Genomic DNA, 19685 nt, shown 5'->3' with positions numbered 1-19685 from the left:
TTTTTTTTCCCAGACAAGGCAGTTCAGCTTCAAACATCTCTCTCTTATTTGTAAGCAGTTTAAACTTTACACTCAAGTTATCTTCTTTTTCCCCAAGCTTGTAGTTTACAGGGAAAACCATCAAAAATAAGTACATAACATGTATACAAACCCTTAAAATCTACCAGAACCTTTAGTCTCCACTTGTTTTCCTTTGTGGTATTTTGTTTTATTAATAAGGCTGGCTCTATATGCATGACAAAATAAGAAAGCTATTTCTGATGAAGCAGACAAGTCTTCGTTAGACATCAAATATAACTAATATTTGATGTCATAAATATTAATAGCTTACATGTCTTTAGATACTTTAGAATCAATTCCAAACATTTTTTTTATTATTCTCTGTTATTTATTTTTTCACACTGAACTACTGGAAGGAATTTTCCCCCATTTCTCTGTGAAAAAATCCATCAAGTTCTGCAGGCCTGATTCCATCTTTTGAAACCTCTTTTTAAACTATTTGAAATAAGATTTGTTCAGTGTGCTTTGCAACATGTGGCTAACCTGTACCCCAGCAAAGTCAACCACTAGGGTCGTGCATCAGAAATGAGTGTATGATAGCCAGCAGTTTGGCTGTCCAGACTGACGTGGGGACTCCCAGAGCAGAACAGAGCACACTGTGTGTGGACCAGCACCGCACAGCCACTCGCTTGGCATGCAATCTCTTGGGCACTTCTCTACAGGTACTGAACAGTACTTGGCATTTCCAAATAGGAGTGGTTTCAGTAACCCTGTGTTGGTCTTCCTTAAAAATAGGAAACGCCTCTTTCTGAGCTGAATATCTCCATATCTTCCCTTGACTGTATAGTCTCCTGTTTAGATCACAAACTCTTTTGATGTCTGGTAAGTAATGACCAATATTACCAGTTGAACAATTCTTGATGCAGAGAGCAGAGTCTCCCAGAGGTTACATAGCCGTACCTGTTTTTAATATTGTGGTTGGGACCCAAGTTAAAAGATCCATACATGTGCTAAGGAGAGAGGATTCTTTGCCTGAGGAGTGGTAAATATAAATAGGGAATGTGCCAGTGTGAGGAAAACAGTTGTTCTTTCAAGAATTACAACTTGCTCAGTGTATTTGTGCATGTTTGTTTCTGGGGGATTTCTTTCTTTCATGTAAATAAGTTTATAGAAAAAAAATCTGTGCAAAACCAACATTTCACTCTGCCTTTGCCTTTGAGTCTTCGCTCTTAATAAGCTCGGCAATGGCTTGCTGACTATTGCTGCAGTAAAACACAGTTGCTGTGTTACAGACTCTACTGGTGACATATTCCAGTTGTTTTTCTAAGATGTATAGAAATGATGGAGCACAAACTTAGTTCTTATAACCCAGTCCTTCCTATTGCTATAGGAATAAATACAGGAATATAAGGAAAAGTCCTTCCTATTCCTATAGAGGACTGCCGTGCTGTCTGTGCAGTCAGACCTCTGATGACTACATATATTAACCCTGCCATGTTTCTTCTCTGGCTCCAGGTTCCCTGTGATCTCCTACAAAGGCCTCTGTTTTCCTTGCAGTTCTCCCCCTTCACATTGTGCACTCGTGGCACTGGAGGATGCAGCTTAGATCTCCAGCTAGCCACTCACACTGCTTTGGACAGCAAGCATATGAGTGGCTGTTTCTGGGTAGAAGCATTTTTCAGTACTGGGTCGAAACTGAGAAGAGTTAAATTCTCTTTCTTCTGAGTTTCTAATTTCTTATAGTGTTTTCTTAAATATTTTCCTAAAACATTGCCTGGATAGAAAACCCAGGTTCAAATTAACCCCTTCTTGTGGGAAAGACAGTCTGAATTCAATCACTATTTCATTTTGGTTGGCAGCTGTGAACCAGTCAGCAGGTGCATCCTCTGACAAGTCAGCAAACAGCTCTCACTTAGGAAATAGGAAGGGAGGGCTCCTAAAGCAGGTATGGTATAGGGAACAAAGGACTTTATCTGTAGGGAACCAAGTAAATCTATTCTGGTGCTTACACTACAATATGCTTTTCAGTTCTGTTCTGTGTTAGCCGTCCCCACTGATATCAACAGGAGTTGTATTGTGGGTTGAAAGGATAACAGCATAAGGACAGTGATATACAATCTTGAAAAGCCTCTGTGTCCAGAGAGAGCTCCCTGAATGCTCTCACTAATGGCTCCTTACAGAACTTACAGAATGAAATCCTAGTATTGCTCCTGCCAAGGTCAGGGAGACAGCTTATGAGAACAGATTGAAGTTTTCGTTGTGTCGGGGTCTGGATGTTACTGTATTTGAAAAAACACTTAATAGCAATACTTTTGCAGCTCTTTCTCTGGCTACTGATTTTTCCAGTGATTGTGTGTTAATTATACAGTTTCAGCAAGTGAATGAAGAAATGGAAACGTCCAAGGGTAGTCTGAATCATTTGTTTCAGAGAGTTGAATGTGTTGCTTCTCACTGTCAGTTGTTTGGTGACTCCCAGGGAATTGATGAGTAGATGGAACCTTATTGCCTAGGGTTTGAATTGTCATAAGGACTCAGAAATGTGCTTATATTGTGGAAAAAAAAAAAACAAAATCCATCACCTTTTCATGCCAATTAGCTTAATCTTAACTTGCACGGTGATTTCTGTGCACATAGCAGACAATTGCATACATTGTTCAGCAGCGTAGGAACTTTGTATGTAAACTTCTGTCTTTCTCTGTGTGACTAAAATTAGACTAGTTCTGCTGGCTTGAAATAAGGAGTCTGCAAAAGAGGTATCAGGAAGTTCTGGAAGAGATTTATATTTGCTCAGGCAACTTATTGTAGTTAGTACAGCTAAAACAATAATTTAGTAGGTTTTTCCCTTCCATATAGACAATAAGAATCAGTCATAATGCCTTCAGAGTCAAAGGTTATGTAGAAAGAGAGTCCATGCAGAATAGGTAAATATTTATAAGAGAAGTTTTCTCTCCTAAAATGTACAGTCACTATTTACTATCGCAGAGAAAGGAACAGTGAATATAGCATGCTTGGAAGAGTGAAACCTTTCCTAAGGCCCACAGAGAGGCCGGGTGGTGGAGCTTCTGCTAGGCAAATTTAAGTCCTGATGCTATGGCACAAGCTTTTCAGGTGTATGAATTACCTGTGCTAACAAAAACAAATAACCAAAACTCCTGCTCCAAGTTCTGCTGAGCCAGAGGCTTTCCTCTCAGCCGTCGCTGTGAACACAGGCATGGTTCACATCCCCCCACTCCTCAGAGGAGAAAGGCTTTTACCATTGCTGTGCTGAGAGGTTTAGGGAATTCTTCATGTCAGGATGCCCCAAGGATCCAGGCTGATATAGTGAAGCTTGCTGGTTCTCTATAAGATAGTTCTTGGCCTTCATAAGAGGTATTTTCAGAGCTAAAGTGGATGAATAGTGACAGCTTCTGCTTTGTGTCCTCAGAAGCTGAAGGAGAAGACAATGCTGAAAATAGTATTTAACTCTGTGCTGCTGACCTCCTACCCAACTGTGCCACATCCATATTCACAGAACCATAACCTCCCTGACTTGCACTGAGAAATAAGGACGCATTGTTAATGACTCAGATTCATCCCATTGAGTTTCTTTGCAACGGCATTTGACCCCAAAACTGTCCTTTTAAGCAGTGTCTCTTTACTTTAGAAGAAAAAAAAAGATCATCTAGAGCTTGGTCATGGAGAAACAGTTTGAGTATTTTGGTTGTTTTCTTTGGTTGTAGGAACTGACGATGCAGACTGATCAGGACCAGAGACTATTTTTGAGAGACTTTTAGTATTTTGGACATAAGAAACAGTGGCACTTGGATGTATATACAGCCCTTACTGCAAAGGCTAATGAGTGATCAAGAGTATTTGATATCTCATGTTTTTTTTTCTTTTCTGGTGCTCTGGGTGGTTGTATGATCTGATTTTGCCCCTGATTCTGTCAGGGACTTTGTGGTCTGACAAAGCTTTAAGTTGTTTTAGAAGTACACTTTGTTTTATAATTCATGCCTGTGACCAGTGAGGGAAAAAAAATCTTGTTCTCCAATGCACAACTCCAACACAGCAATTGCAGGTAGAAAGAGCTGACCAGTTGGATAGAATTTGAGTGCTACAGGCAGAATGGGGCTTGTTTTCCAATGGTGAACCTTCATCTGAACGTGCAGGAGGTGCCCCTGGTGATTCCTGCTTGATGACTTCAAAACAGCCTGATCTTGATGGAAACATTTCAGAACAATTCCAGGCTCAAAAATAAAAGACAGCATATCTTGTATATCCTCAGAAAGAGAAGGAAAAAGAAAAGCGTCAGGGAGAACTCTCAAAAGCCAGGCTCTGGAAGCAGAGCTTGATAAGCAAGTGGATTTGGAAGGCATGGCCCAAGCCATCTTAGACAGTAATGGGATTTATAATATGCAGCTCTATAGAAACAGTAACAGGGCTTGTAACTATATACAGACAGTGGAGTTCATTGCTAATTGCCCCTCACTGGGTTCACTCAGTGGGTGAAGAAGAGAATAAGGTAATTTCTGGAGTAGTCAACCCTTGCTTGATTGCAGTTGGAGGTGTCCCCCCTCTGGGTTTGCAGACTATAGCTGTGTGGGCACAGCAGCACTTTCAGCCCTCTTGTGCACTGCTGCCTGTCTCTGGACTTGCTGTCTGTCCTGTGGGAGCATAACCAGCCATATGGTCTGATGGAGCTAATCCCTGTCTGCATTGCCTGGGGCTGCTGGCATCCATGAGTGAATGCCTACACCATCACCAGGGCAGCAATTGGAAAACATGTGGCTGTGTAGGTGTCTGCCATGGCAGCAGGGCCAGCAAGCCTCATCCTATGGAAATAGATTACACTGACAAATGTGCTTTCACTGATGTGACTTACACTTTAAGTTCTCCCAGAAAACACCAACAGCTTTAATACCAGCATAACTAAACTTACTAAGGAGTTTGCCAGTATAGAAATGCTACAGAAAATTAATGGGTCCTTCACCCTGTTAGATCAAATCCAACCAACGTTTCTACAGTGGAGACATGGCCTAATACTGTCAGGTTTAATGTCATTAGTGAAATTCCATCACAGGAATTCATCCACCCACTCTTTTAGTGATGATTTCCGAAGAAAATCCGGTGTGAGTAGCTCTGATGGTTACGTCTCACAGCGCCTGGTGGCTTCCCTTAACAATCCTGGAGAACTGAATATTAGAGTGTCTCAAATGTCTGTTTTGTCATGTGAAAAAGACGGAGAAAGTACATTTGAGATCTTACTGAAGGATACAAAAAGCAGATAATGTGGTTTTAACCCAAGCACAGAAAAGACAGAGTCTCTCATGTTTTTCTTGTTTTATCTCTAAGTATTTAGGACTGTGATTTTGTTAATGCACAGAATGCTTAGTCCACAGCCTGAAAGTTATCCTATCCAATTAAAAAAGGGGATTCTGAGCTGCTCTTCTTTTCTCCAAACACTCAAAAAACAAATGCACTTTGGTAAAAGAGGAACTTAGAACCCAGTATTCTGAGTTTGAACCTTCTTTGGGCAGTTCTGTTGGCGTGTGCTCTAGATGTGACTAAAAACAACAACAGAACATTTCTGGCATATGGTCTGAAAGCACTAGGCTAACATTTGGGGAAGAACAGAAAAAGAACTTACTTGTTTTGCAGTTTTCAGGCACCCATAACTATGCAGCATTACGGTGCCTGTGTACACACTCTACCTGACCTACCCTGTCTGCTGGCTGATGGTGACCCCAAATGAGAGAAAGGCAGAATATTTGCCAACTTAAAAAAGTGCTTGAATGTTTTGAAAAAAATACTTGAGGGTGATATCCTGGCCCCATTTAATTTATTTTATGGTTTCAATTGATTTTAATGGAATTAAAATTGTTCTCTGAAATCCCCAATTAATGTACAAAGTGCTCACAAATATGGCTAAGGTGAGCTCTGCTGTGGGAGCGGGCTGAATGACTGGTGGGGTGTGAAAACTCAGAGCATAAAGAAAGCAGCAAGGCACAAGCTCTTCCCTCCCTGCAGAGTTGTTCATCACAGGGGTTGTGTCGATTTCAGAGAACGTACCCGCACCAGTCGTGCGAATCGCAAGTGATTGAAATTGCCTAACTTGGAAAATGTGCCTTTGGGTATCAGGGGAAGCACCTCCATGGTGTTCAGCCTGCGTGCATCCACTTCTGAGAGTAGATCTGTTTCTCAGAGCCTTCAGATAGATCTGGCCCTTCTACATCGGTGAAGGATGAGGAAGCTGCAGCTCAATGAATGAATTGGTATTTGTTAGTGTCTCATTAGAGTGTTCTCTATTAGAATCTGTTAGAACGTTCTCCTTGCCACCAATGTAATGTAAATTTGGAGCCCATTTACATGTGATAGGGATCAGTCTCTTGATTATCTTCCCTATTCTCCAGAGAACTTCCTTAGCCTAGAAATAGAAAGATGTAATTATGAAACTGTCTTCAGCCAGGGCTCAAGTACATCAAGCACAAACCAAGAGAAAATACAAATTGTTTGTGTTTTTGTGTGTTTGTGGGCTTTCTCAGCAGGCCCACGCCAGCCTAATCCTATCCTTCTGAGCAGTCTTTCCTGGTGTAAATAACCCCACATGGCAGAAAGCTAAGGAGAGCACAGAGCCCCGAGTGGAGCGGGCCAGGGCTCTGGCTGGAGGGCTGTGACTGCGCAGCCCCGTGAGCTCCGGTCCTAGCAGGAGTGTTGCATGAAGGCACGCAGTGCTGACTGCGCCTTTCAGCTCCCCAGCGCTCTGCATCTCATCGTGGAGCTGAGGAGTTGCATCTGGCAATTTCTATCAGATCCACAAGGGCTACAACAGGAGAGAAACACAGGAAGACGTGGGAAGGAATGGGATGCAGCTATTGCTCTGCTGAATAGAAAATGTGGATCTATGCTTTGGAAGCCCACAAGCTGTGTTTTTTGAAGAGATGGTTGCCCTCTGCGTGTGGCTGGCTGTGGAGGTTGCTTCCCTTGCTCCCAACCCGATGTCCTGCAGCAGACTGCAGGGCATGTAAGGGTGTTTCCATCTGGCCTCGTGCTGACCTGATATTTCCAGCACATATTTTTGGCCAGGGTTGGGAAGAGTGTGTGGCAATGTCCAGACATTTCTGAACAGAGGCTTTGGAGCCTTTGTGGTTATTTCAGCTGAGCTCACGTTTGTTCCGTGTTCGGTTGGAGATCCATTGGCACTGCCAATAGTAGGAATAAATTGGCCCTGCGGTTATTGGCCTGGGCTGTTAGAGCAGATGTGTGGGTCTGCTCATGGGAGCAGCGCTGGGACCAAGAGGTCCCGAATGCTCCAAGTGGCACCAGTCTGCCCCCCAGATTGGAGCTGAAGCCACTCGTGACATGAGGCTGGGCAGCAGGACACGGCTTGGGGCGCAGCCACAGCCCAGCTGGACGGCCCGAGCACTGGGGAAGTGCTGCCCCTGCATGCTCTGGTTTCATCGTTGGGAAAAATATTTACAAATAAGCCTGGTGCGTGCGGGTGGTTAGTGCCGCGTAGGCTGAGGGAGTGGAAAAGCAGTTTTCCCGTGGCGTGAGATTATTCTTGGCCGTAATGCCTCTCTGAGGAGCCGCGCTAATGAATGCAAAACACTCGAGTTACTACTTAATAAACGCCGAGGCCCTCCTAAATAGCGCAGAATGAAGGGCCTTTATGCGGCGGCGGCCGCAGAAGGGGCACGAGCCGCTCCCGGCAGCGGCAGGGGCGGGTGCCGCTGGACTCGGCTGCGGTGAAGCCGCACGGGGCCGCGGACGGCGGGAGGGGAGCTGCGCCGGGACCGGGCCGCCCAGGGGCCGCGTCGCTCCGAGCGCTGCTCCGCCGCACGCCGCAGCCCTCGGCCCTCACCCCTCGCTCTCGCTGCAACGGCCGGGGCGCCGCTTCGAGGTCTCCCCTGGCAGCCTGGCGCGGAGAGAGGCGGCACGGCGCGGTTCGGCGGGCGCGGGGGCGGGCGGGGGCCTTTGCCCGCTCTTCCCACGGAGGGGCTGCGGGCGGCCTTTTCTGCTTTTTCTCTCACCCTGCTAAATAAAAACGTTATCTTCCGAACCGCGGCGGGGCCCGGCGGGATAAACGTGGAACCCGCGGGTCGCGTTGCACGATATTGTGTTTCTTGCAAACGGGGGTGCCGGTGCAGCCCGCGTCCTAGCGCAAACGGACCCAGAAGGAGAGAGGAAGATAAAATGAATTTAAATTCCAAAGGAGTTTCAGCGCTGGTTTCCTAGTCCCCGAGTCAGCAATGTGTTTGTGAAAATTCAGCCTTTTTGTCTCTTAGAAAAAAAGGGCTAAATCTACATCGGTGGCCCAGTCTAGGTTTGCTATTCTTTGCATTTTCTATTCAAGTGAATGAGAGTGAATGAAGTGGCCTGGGACCCTTTATTTGATCTACTCAATTGCATAAAGTGACAGAATTCTAATATATTTGTTTAATGCTCTTCAATGGGGCTTTCACTTTCTAGCTTGCAAATGAAGCCTCGATCTGCAAAGTTTTGTCCTTTTCTTCTTTCCACCGTTTTTTTTCTTGGCACGGAGACCATATTTCATAACTCGGGCCACGGTTTGAAGTGATTTCGAGAGGAGTTTTAGACTCGAAAAGTGGGAAATAAAGAAACAGATGTGAAGTTATTGTAAATTCTTATAGTGGGCTCTGGGGCTATTGTAAGCCCACTGCAGGCGGTCCAAAGCCTCTCTTTTTCATGCTGTAATTGAAACATATTAATTAGATAATTTGTTGTTAGTTTAAAAGAAACAAATAAAGCCCCTCCGAGGCTTCACAGCCTCGGTTTCTTTTTGTTAATAAAAACAAAACCAAAAACAAAAACCCACAGAGTGACATTTATATTAGGATCTGCAGATCAGTCGGCCCTGCTGCCACCGAAGCGCCGCGGTCGGTGCCTCTTCCCAAGGAGCGCGGCGGGGCTGGGACGCACCGGGACCCCGCACCTGGCCCGGGCCGGCCCCGAGAGCCGTGCCGAGGGGAGCGAAGGGGCAAGCGAGAGCTGCTGCCTGCGGGCTCGCTTCAGTAGAGCACGCGGTGCTGCGGGCGGTGTCCCGTCACACGGCGAGGGAGCGAGGGGGGCGGTTGGAAAGGAAAAAAAAAGAACCGTCCGGACGAGAAAGGGTTCACGTACCGTGCACTGACCCACAGCGAAAGCCCGAGCCGCCGAGCGCGGCCGGCTCTGCCGCTTGCCTCGTGCACCCGGCAGCTTTCCGACGCTAGAGAGCCTTCTGGCTGGGGTGAGCGGTCTGTGCAGCGAGAACGCTTGACTGGTAGCATCTCACCGGCAAATAAACCAAAAAAGAACTAGATAGCACTCTCTTCCCCCGCGACCCTACCGTGGTCTCCGAGCACGCTGCTGAGCTCGGTCAGAGCTGATTATTCGCACCCCCTTCGCCCCTTCCCTCCCCGCCGTTGTCTCTCACTGCTGTGCTTCAGATCTGTGTTTATTGACATTGGACTTGAGCCATTAGGGAGATTTACCAAGTCAAAGCAGTAAATTCGAGCGACGCACCGAGCGGCGTGTTTGTTTGCGACCTGCCTCCGGGCAGCGCCGGGCAGCGGGGCCGGGCTACGGGGCTCTGCCCGCTCGGAGTGTGGGTTAAAAAGGACCCTGAAAGTGCATCCTCGTCTTCTGAGCTCGGCTCGGATTTCGTCTTTGAGGATCTCTGAGGATTTGCTGTGAGTGCTGGGTCATAAAATGAGACGGAAAAAAAAAAAAAAAGAGAGTCCTCGTCGTTTAAAAATGTGGGTCAGCGCTTGTTTAGGAAAAGTTTGTCGAGTTCTGTGTCCATTGATCTGGTGATAAGTTTTGAATGCTTTCTTTACTGATCGTGTTGATATAATCGTGGGCTGCACTTGATGAATGAGTTCAGTTGTCCCCCATCTGACAAGCTTTAGCGGCTTCATGCATTTTAATCAGCCCAATGATTCATGTATTTTCCACCTTTTTCTGTGTGGGGGATCCGTTCTCTTGGAGGGAAAAAAAAAAAAAAAAAAAGAAGAAAAAAAAAAAAAAAAAAGAAGAAAGAAAGCAAGAAAGAAAAAAAAAAAGTCGCCCCAGGATTAAATGCCCTTTGTATTAATCTTAAAAGTTCGGCAGTACCGTGTTGTAGGTACTGGGGAACTTACGCTGCTCCTGGTGCAGAAATTCAGGGCTGCACCACTGGCAGGGATTCACCTCGATAAGATCGGGGACGGGGAGTCAAAGAATCCCGGCGGCTTATTAGAATACAATGTCATTTGCTTTCTAATAAGCGTTGAAGTACTCAGTGGTGTGTACCTGCGTTCTTGGCGGACCCGGCTCTTCCCCGAGACACCTACTGCCTAATTTCTCCATATTACTTCTGTCACGTTCAACAGTTGCAGAATCCTTGCGAAATGCCCATAGGGCTGACCGGCCCGGCCGGGCGGTGCCGGACGGCGCTCACAGCGGCCGCTGAAGCCCCGGTCTGAGGGGCACCGCGCTGACAGCGGGGTGGGGGCTGTGAGCTTCGGGCTTTGCTTCTTGCACAGCGTGCTTAGCGGGGATGGAAAGTAGTTACAGAGCTTTAGGGAATTACCAAGTGAAAGGCTTCCATATTCTACTTTTACTCGGAACAGATGCGGCTGTCCCTTTTGTAGGAAACACTGCAACTGCCACAATTCAGTATTCTGACTTAAAGACTAATTAATCCTGTAAGAGTTTTAATACTCTTTTATGTTCGCTGTCTTGTGGACGCTCACACATCTCTGCTTAGCGGAGAAAAACTAGCTGCGGCTATGAGGATGGCACACACACGGACACGGACACGGCCGTAAGTGCGGCGTTTGTGGCTCTGCGTGTCAGCGTGTGCGTGGGTCGGTGTGCAGACAGACAGACGGACACACACACACACACACACCACGCGCACTGTGTTGTCTCTTCACTAAGTCATCGGTAAGGACGATTTTCCCCACTTTTCCCCAACACTGGCGTGATATAATAACTGCATTTGCAGCGATCTCCCGAGAAAGAGCGTCCAGAGATGGGAATGTCATCCCTTGTTCGTATGGAAACTCTTCAAAAAGACAAATAAGCTGTGTCTGCATTTACATATTTTAATGAGAAAATATTATTTGGACGACTAGGTTCATAATTTAACGTAGACACTTTTTTTTTTAACCTTTGTTTTAAAACACACATGCTGGGAATGAGAACACCGATATTTCAAATGCCATGCTCATTCTGTACAGGAAGAAAAGAGTTAAAAAGAAATTTCTTTGCAGTATCAATAGACACTAATGCTGTTCGTAGAGGTTTGCTTTTTCTTTTTCCTTAACTTAAGCAGTTCACGACAGAACAACAGTTCGGTTTCCAGCAAACTACCTAAAAACTAGAAAATGTTTCAAACAAAAGTGCGTTTTACACATTTATAACCATTCCTATTCACAACCATGTACAGCTTCCCCAGCCCCTGCCTGCGCCGTGCCGTACCCGGGGCACAGCTCCGCCGGCGCCGAGCCTGCGCAGGGCTGGTTTGGTTCGTTTGTGAGCCGTGAAATAGCTACAGAATTAAAAAAATAAAGAAACCCCGAACCTCCGTCTGAATCGGAAGTTATCAGACAAATCAACTTCGATTTCTCTTCCACCGGAAAACTACGGTCAACATCCACTTTACAACATGTACTGCGAGGGGGACCTCGTGTGATGTACAGTACAGATACGAGCCCGCTATTTACAGGGAAACACGCGCTTTGTAAACAGTGCGGGCGCGGGGGCGGAGCGGCTGCTTCCCCGCAGCACCGGGCCCCGCTCCCGACGCCCCGCTCTCCGCTCCCGGGCCGCCCGCCGCTGCCTCCGCCCCGCGGCGCTCCTGTTCTTGGGCTGCTCCGCCGTGTCCCCGCACCCCGCCCGGCGCGGCTCCGACCCCGCCGCCTGAGCCGCGCACCCGCACTCGCACCGCGCGGAGGGAACGGGCGCGTTCCGGGCTTCCGGAATCGGAGCGTTTGCCGCTCGGAGACCGGCGACGCCGCCGCTTTCTTGCGGTGAGACTGCGGCCGTTTTGTGCCGTTTATGGTTTTAAAGGTCGGTCCTAGGTAACACCCTGCTTTTCCCCAGACAAAGGAAAAGAAAGAGGCGAGGCTCGTCCGGTGCCCGGCACGCCGAGGGTATCCGGAGCGCTTAGGGGCGCGGCGGGTGGGAGGGCGGGGGGCTCCGCTCCGCTTTACCTCCGAGGAGCGGATAAACAAAGTTAAGGAGCGGCGAGGGCGAGACGGGGAGCGCGGCGGGGCGGCTCTGCGCCGTGCGCTCGGCCGACAGCGGAGAGCGGGGAGGGAGGTGCGGCGGGACGGAGCGGAGGGACCGTGGGGTCAGTGCACCGCCACCGAGTGCAGAGCGGGCGCCGGGCTCGTCAGAGTCTCGCTGGGGGTGGCCGGGCTGCTCTGGCTGGTGGCCGTCTGTGAAGACGTGGGGCTGAGAGAGGGCGGCGAGTTCGAGAGGATGGTGGGGATGGGCGCGGGCAGCGCGGGGAGGGCCGGCACGGCGGCGGGGGTCGGCTTGATGGGCACGGGAATGGCCGGCAAAGTTTGCCCGCCGTGGCACAGCGGCTTGATGGGCACGCCGTAGGCGCCGTACTCGCCGCCGGCCATGGAGATGGGGGTGGCCGTGTCGATCACGCCGGAGCCGTACACGTGGGGCCAGCCCGTGCCGATGGAGCTGCCCACCGTGGTGAGCTGGTTGGGGAGCGGGTAGGCGGCCGGCACGGGCTGCATGGTGGAGAAGGCGAGCCCGCCGGGCATCTTGTATTCTCGGGCGATTATGTTCTCGATGGCGAAGGGGTGCTTGAAGCTGGACGGCTGCGACACGCCGAGATTGTAGGTGGACATCTGGGGCAGGTGCGTGCCCGTGGCCGCCAGCGCGCTGAGACGCAGCTTTGCCTGCTGCTGCAGGTACTGCGCCGCGTCGGCCGGCTTGCTGGGCGCCAGGTGCTCTGACTTCAGCACTTTGAAGCGCTTGCGTCGCCGCAGGAAGCTGCCGTTCTCAAACATGTCCCCGCAGCTGGGATGCAGCGCCCAGAAGCTGCCCTTGCCCGGCTGGTCGGGCCGGCGCGGGATCTTGATGAAGCAGTCGTTGAAGGAGAGGTTGTGCCGCAGGGAGTTCTGCCAGCGCTGCGTGTTCTCCCGATAGTAGGGGAAGCGGTCCATGATGAACTTGTAGATCTCGCTCAGGGGCAGCATCTTCTCGGGAGAGCTCTGGATCGCCATGGCGGTCAGGGAGATGTAGGAGTAGGGGGGCTTCTGGTCGCTGTAAGTGTTTCTGCCCGGGCGAGGCATCTTTGCTTGGGGACCCGCGGAGATCTGCGAAAGGGCAGCGACAGGGATGGGGGGCGGGGGGGGCGGAGGGGTGAGTCCGAGAGGCTGGGAAGAGCGGGCACGGGGCGCGGGGACCGCGGCCCTCGGGGCGATGCGGGCGGGGGGATCAGCCCAAAGCCGCGCGGCGCCGGCGGGGGCTGGCGGAGAGCAGCGCAGCGCCCTGCTCCCCGCTCCGGCCTTCCCGCTCCGGCCCCGAGCCCGCCCGGCTTCTGCGGCGGCCGCTGTGCGTTCCAGCCTCTGCCGGGGGATGGGACTTCCTCCCGCTCGCTCGCGTCCCCTCCTCTCCCCTCGTCTCCCGTCCCCCCGCCCCGGCAGCCCCGAGCGTGCCCACCTTAAAGTTGCTGGAAGTTGACAGTCCGCATCCGGGACGCTGCCGGGAGTCGGGGCTGCTCCCCAGGGCGGTGCCGCGGAGCCTTTCTTGCCCCCCTGCCCGACCGCTCCGCTCCTCTGTAGTCCCGGCTCGCTTCGGGGAATCCTTTTGCGTAGCCTTCCCTTCTCCTCCGCGGGCTGAATCAGCTCCTTTTACACTGGCGGCAGCTGGGTTGCGGCAGCGGCTCGCCCGCTTCTCTGCAGCCGCGGTGAGCTAAGTAGTTGCCTCCATGTCCTTCCTCCAAGCATCTGATAGTTTTATGTGGTGACATGAGCAGAAAAGACCCCTGTAGAGGCGCTTCATTAATGTGCCACTTCTTCGCTATCATATGACAATCGCCTTGGGAGGAGGGGGAGGGCGGCGGGAGGAGGGGGTTGGAGAGAAAGGCATAATCTGGTTTCATTTACACCTATTTACATGGACACCTTGGGCCAATGGGAATCATTTCCATTTGAAGACGAGGCGAGGGGTGAAAAGGCTCCGCCAGCGGAATTGCGGTGTGATGGTCCTCAGTAGCGGGGGGGTGGGGAGGGGAGGTACGCGCCAACCTTTCTGTGGACTTTGCAGGAAGCTCGGTCCGCAATTCACACTTACAAATGGAGCTGCTGAGCGGTGCGATGTTTGACATGGAAATCGCTTGGCGGTGGTATTCTGTTTGTTCTGCATTGTTATCTGATTTGTGCTGTTGGCTAACGAAGGCGAGGCTTTCTGCCCGGAACGAGGGACTTTCCCTCGCCGAGCCCAGGCGGGCTCTGCCCCGTTCCGGGGGCTTCGTGAGGGGCAGAGGAGGCGGGGGATCCCCCCGCGCCCGGCCCGGGGAGGTGCCTCCCCCAGCCGGCCCACCGGCTCCCAGCTCGCGAACCTGTTGGTGCTCGGCCCACGGGGGTGCGGGGCGCAGTGGGGTCCCCGCACCCCGCCGGTCTCTGCCCGGGAGCTCCGCGCCTCTGCTCCGTGCGGGCACCCCGGGCAGCCCCCGCGGTGCGGGATGGTGCGGGGCGCTGCGTGCCGTCATCCCGCGACGGGAGCGAGGGGGCTGCGAGCCCCGGGAGGGAGATGCTTTGCGGTGAATGCACATCCACTCCATTACCAGCGTTTTCGGAGTCGGTCAATAAATCACCAAAACGTAACTTAAACACGATGAATTTAGGAGATTAAACAATTTCATTAATATTGAAATGGCCGCTGAGGCTGAGAGCGGCCGCTTGAAATGCAAGCGCACGTTTTTCAATATTAACAGAAGTACTTGAAGAAAAGAATAATGTCACCTTCTTAATTCAGCAAAAATAACGGGGGGAGGAGGGGTGGAAAGAAGGGCAGGGGAGGTGTGTGCGCCAGCACTCAGCTCCTCGCCCTGCAGTGGGGCCGGGCCGGGCCGGGGGCTGTGGTCGGGCTCTGTCGTCCCAACTCGCCACCCTCGAGCCCGGCCGATCTCTAGCTCGCGGTGCAGGACGTCGTTTAGGGAGTAATGGGCAAATAATCGCGTTTTTAAGAAAGCGAGAAGCCGAGCATAGAGGGGACACCTTCCGCACGGCCCCGCACAGAGGGCTTGGGGCTGCCCCGCCGCGGGGTGCGGCGGGGGGGCTGGGGGGAAGAAAGGGGGAGGTAGCGCTGTGCGGCCGGCGCAGATTCCTCCCGACGTGCCCTAGCACGGGGCAGGAGGCCGTGCCATAGAACGGAAAGTCCAAAATCCGCGGCTCCGCAGGGCCCCGCCGCCCCCAGCCCCGCGCTTCCACATCCCGGGCCGAGCTGATGTTTCAGCCCCAGATCGCTCCCGAGGTGTCAAACAGAGAGCTCGCAAGTAGCGCGAGAGTAAATAAAATTCGCAGGTTGACAAATTCTTTTCTTATTGTTGTTGCCGGTGCCTTTTATTTTCGAAGGAGGGGAAAAAAAAAAAAAAAAAAACAACGCTGGCGCAAATGGGAGCCCGCAAGCTGTAAAGTTAAAGAGAAGTCGACTTCCGTTGTCATTTGCTGCTCCGAGTGCAAATGAGGTACGGCCGGGAGCGGCACGACCGCTTTCCCAATGCGAAGGAATGTGTGCGATGGATGTGGGCACGGAGGGTCGGCGCGCAGAGCCGCTAACCGCCACCCGGAGCGCAACAAATGTCGGAGTCGCGCAGTGCGGGACTTCAACGGAACTCGAAGCGTTCGCCTTTCCCTTTGAAAACCGAAGATAGGGAGGGGGGAAAGGGGCAAGTGTGGGTGCGAGGAAAGCGAAGCCAAGTCCGTTATGCGGAACACCAAAACAAATCGACGTATTTCTGTAGCCTAATCAGGCCGGCAGCTCAGGGGAAGCATTGGGAAAACCGTATAAAATACGCGTAAGTCAATTACGTCGGCGTGCAAAGCCGGCGGAAAGGTATTTCGTGCAGCAGCCGCTCAGCCCCGAACAGAGCCCACGCGGACACCTTCCCGCACGGAGGGCTCGCGGCAGCCCCTTTCCCACAAGCGGGACCACACACGGTTACCGATTTGGTAATAATTTATGCTAATTTTCCTCCATAAATCCACAATTCGCTTCAGTGGCAAGCGGGGCTGTTGGGAGAGGAAAAGGGGACAGCGAAGTGACAAATACAATATTGGTTTTGAATCCTGTGGCTGCGGGCAGGTGCGGTGCTCGGCGGAGGGGAGGGGTGGGAGCGGGGCTGGGGGGAGCCGAGAACTTTTCCGAGGATAAAAAAAGAAAAAAAGAAATCCACTCTGTGTGAGAGAATGGCTCACACAACCTTGTTAATATTTACAAACCGGTCGGGAGAAAGAGAGGGGAGGGGGAAGCACCAGCTTCTTAGGGTTTCCTAGGCTGCGGAACACAATGCCAGGCTCCGAGCAAGCTTTCCTCGTTTTGGAAAGTCAACTGCAGAACTGCGGGCTGAGGCTGCGCTTCGGCTAAGCCTCGACGGCTTTTCTGTGGGCTACTTTTTTTTTTTTTTTTTTTTTTTTTTTTTTAAATGGTTCTGCTCCGTGCCGCCCGGGGGGCCGGGAGGGAGCGGAACGAAGGGCGCGGGGCTGTGCCGCTGCTCCGCCCGCTTCGGCTCCCGGGGAGGCGGCCCGGAGCGCTGCGGCCGCGCTGGGAACTGCGGCCGAGTGAGCGCGGCGGGGCTTTGTCCCCCCGCACATTCTTTACCAAATCTGCCACTTTGGCGTGAAACTACTTAGCGCCCTTTCAAAAGGATTTTGTTCCTTTCGCATTCAGCGCTAAACAAACTCCCCCCGCTTGTCAGCGCTGAGCCGAGAGCGGCTCCCCGAACCCACGTCCGAGCCGCCACGTAACCGCGCCGAGGATCTGCGCTGCGCTTTGTGCGAAGGGGCGGACGCGGGGCTCGGCCCTCCCGGTGCGGTGTCGGCGCCGCGAGCTCCTCGGCTGGGGCCGGGCCGTGCCCGTGTCCCAGAACACTCTCCCTTCTCGGCTTTTGTGCCGGGAGGGATGCCGTGGCACCGCTTGGCCTCCTCATTCCGGGGTCTACCGCGACCCAACTCCGAGGGAGGCGGCCACTGCGGTCCGAGCTCCCCGGCCCGGGAGCCGTCCTCTTGTGTCCACGTGGGCCCGAGGAAGTCCGACGCGGACTTTCCCTAAACTCCAAAGCCCCGATGGCTGCGCCAGGCCCCGCGCAGGGGTCGGTCCCGCTCCCGGCTGCGGCTTCCCTAGGCCGGGGACAAGCCGCTCATCCCGCGCTGATCCGGGACAACAGGCCCCCGACCGGAGCCCGTTTCCCACAGGGCTTCGCTCCCCCAGACCCGCCGGGACTTCCCTGGCATAACTCTGAGGGATGCCAGGGTTTTAGGGGGCAGACAGAGCGGGTGCCTGAACTCTCCACGCCGGCGGCCGTGCCACCCCTTTTGTGGCCGGGTACATTTGCCCCTGCCCGGGCCCTGCTGGAGTGCCTGGCCCTCTCGTTCCCCCGGGCCACCGCCTGTGTGCCAAGATCTCTCCAAGCGCCTCTTTCCACCCCGGCGTTTGCCAAGCACCAAATTTTACCAAATTTTTTTAAAGTGGGTCCCACTTGCTTCTCCCTGTTATTGCCCTGAGAGCCTAGCCTTCTTTTTCCCTTTCCATTCCCCTTCCCCCTGGAGTATTTCCACGTTTGGATTGTGACGGTTTATTTATGTTTCTGGAGAAGTACCAGAGGAGGCCTCGAAAACTCTTTTTTTTTTTTAATCTTCTCTTTTAGATAAATGTCGCATTTTAAGCTGCCCTCTCTTCTCTTTTTCGCATTGTAGGAAATATTGAAAATGCCACCTTAGTATTGAAGGGATTAACTTGCTTTTCTCCCAGCCCCTAACTCTGGTGTAAAGGGAGCAGTAGATCAACTGTATAATGTGTGCACTGTTTGGTCATTTGTACAAGCAGAACAAAGGTTGAGCTAAGCCAAATTGCATTGCACTTGTGAACCGAGTCCCAATTTGAAGTATCTTTTACAGCAGGGGGAATGAGAACAATTTCGTGTATGTCTAAAAGGGAATAACAAAGCCACTTTCTAGAGCATCTCAAAGTGAAGTAGTGAGGCGTGACATTCCCAGGGTGAGGAGGGACAAAGGCAGGGTCAGGGGGATGAAAAAGGGAATCAAACAGCCACTTTCACATGTCTGCCCTCAACTGCTGCACCTCTCCATAATAGGAAACAACTGTTGTAAAAAGGGGGATTGCTCCCATTCATTCAAAATAGCAAATGATAGCTAAACAACATTGTCAAAACTGAATCAACTTCTGTGCAGTACCACCCAGAAAAAGGTATTGTGTTTTGGTTAATAGCTGGGTGGAGCAAACTTGATTTTCCTTTCTTTTGCCTTTTTTTTTTTTTTTTTTTTCCTTTCTTGCCTTTTTTTTTTTTTTTTTTCTTTTTAATTAATGTGCTCTTCTTTCCAATTCGGTCCGTTTCATAAACTTAATTTAAATCGCTTACACTTTCTCCCACAGTCTGCTCCTGTGCTGCCGTCCCTTACACAACCGGGAGGGGAGGATAAAGCCGGGGCTGAGCTCCTGCTGTCGCTGCGGGCGGTGAATGCGGTTCCGGGGCTGCGTGCCGAGCAGCGCCGTGCGGACCTACACAGTGCTGTACCGGGCCGCGCAGACCTACACAGTGCCTACCGTGCTGGGCTTCCTGCACAGACACCTGTGAGCGCCTGCAATATGACTCGGCCAAACATTTTGAGCTGACAACTGACAATGACTTTAATACTGCACAGCCACAAGAGTGAACTGCCCTCTTCCCCTATTACCGAAGGCAATAACCATTTGCGGAGCTCAAACCCGCTCAAACTTTCAGAGCTATGTTTTCCGGAGGGCCACAACGACGGCGGGGCACGGCTGCGAGCGCGTCCGTGTAAGCACGGCCGGGAAGGCCGCCCCGGGCTGGGGGCGGTGCTCCGCCCGGCCTCCCGCCGCCCCCCTCCCTTCCCTCTCTCCCTGCCTTCCTCCGTCTCCGTGCCGCCCGCTCGACCGCCACCCACGGAGCCGCCCCGCGAGGGCACGGCACCTCCCGTGCGGCGGCTCCCTCCCACGCGGCCGGGCCGGGCGGGGACGTAGGGGCGGGGGAGGGGGGGGGCAGCGCCTTGGCTGCAGCGCGTTCCCAGAGAAGCGCCGGGGCTGCCCGAGGGCAGCGGCCGCACCGCCGCACGCTCAGGAAGGGCAGGGTAGAGCGAGGCGGAGAAGAGACGGGCGGGGTGGGGCACAGCCGGCCCTGCGGCGAGGCCGGGCACCGGCCGCGGTTGCTGAGGCCGCGGAGCTCCCGGAGCCCTTCCGTCCCTCCGCCAGCCTCATTTCCCCGGTGCCACCGCCACGAGGCCAGAGTTGCTCGCGTCTTCCCGTCAGCCTCAGCTCCGCAGCAAAAAAACACATTAACCCGCTTTAATATTTTATTCCTGGGAGAGGTTCTTCGGATCTAAGTTTAGGAAAGCTTTACCCGCAGCGATTTCTTCGCTCCTGTTTTTCACTCTGTCTTTATTACCGAGCGACGCTCTAACCGTACGGCATTTAATCAGCTGAAGGGGAAAGAACTT

The 19685-nt window shown here is 52.2% G+C and overlaps 1 protein-coding gene across 1 annotated transcript; it reads right to left on the bottom strand.

Annotated features, from left to right (window-relative positions):
* Positions 1 to 12317: 12317 nt before the first annotated feature.
* Positions 12318 to 13280, bottom strand: FOXB1 (forkhead box B1). The gene has a single exon (XM_048956442.1). It carries the CDS (start codon positions 13278 to 13280, stop codon positions 12318 to 12320), a length of 963 nt encoding a protein of 320 aa, XP_048812399.1.
* Between the last annotated feature and the right edge of the window lie 6405 nt (positions 13281 to 19685).

The sequence above is a fragment of the Lagopus muta genome, chromosome 10 (genome assembly GCF_023343835.1).
Source record: "Lagopus muta isolate bLagMut1 chromosome 10, bLagMut1 primary, whole genome shotgun sequence".
Lineage (NCBI taxonomy): Eukaryota > Metazoa > Chordata > Aves > Galliformes > Phasianidae > Lagopus > Lagopus muta.
The sequence above is the reverse complement of the archived record's forward strand: the minus strand, read 5'-3'. Positions and strand labels throughout refer to the sequence as shown.

Coding starts and splice junctions, on each gene's coding strand:
- FOXB1 (XM_048956442.1), bottom strand. CDS start 13,280: ATGCCTCGCCCGGGCAGAAACACTTACAGCGACCAGAAGCCCCCCTAC.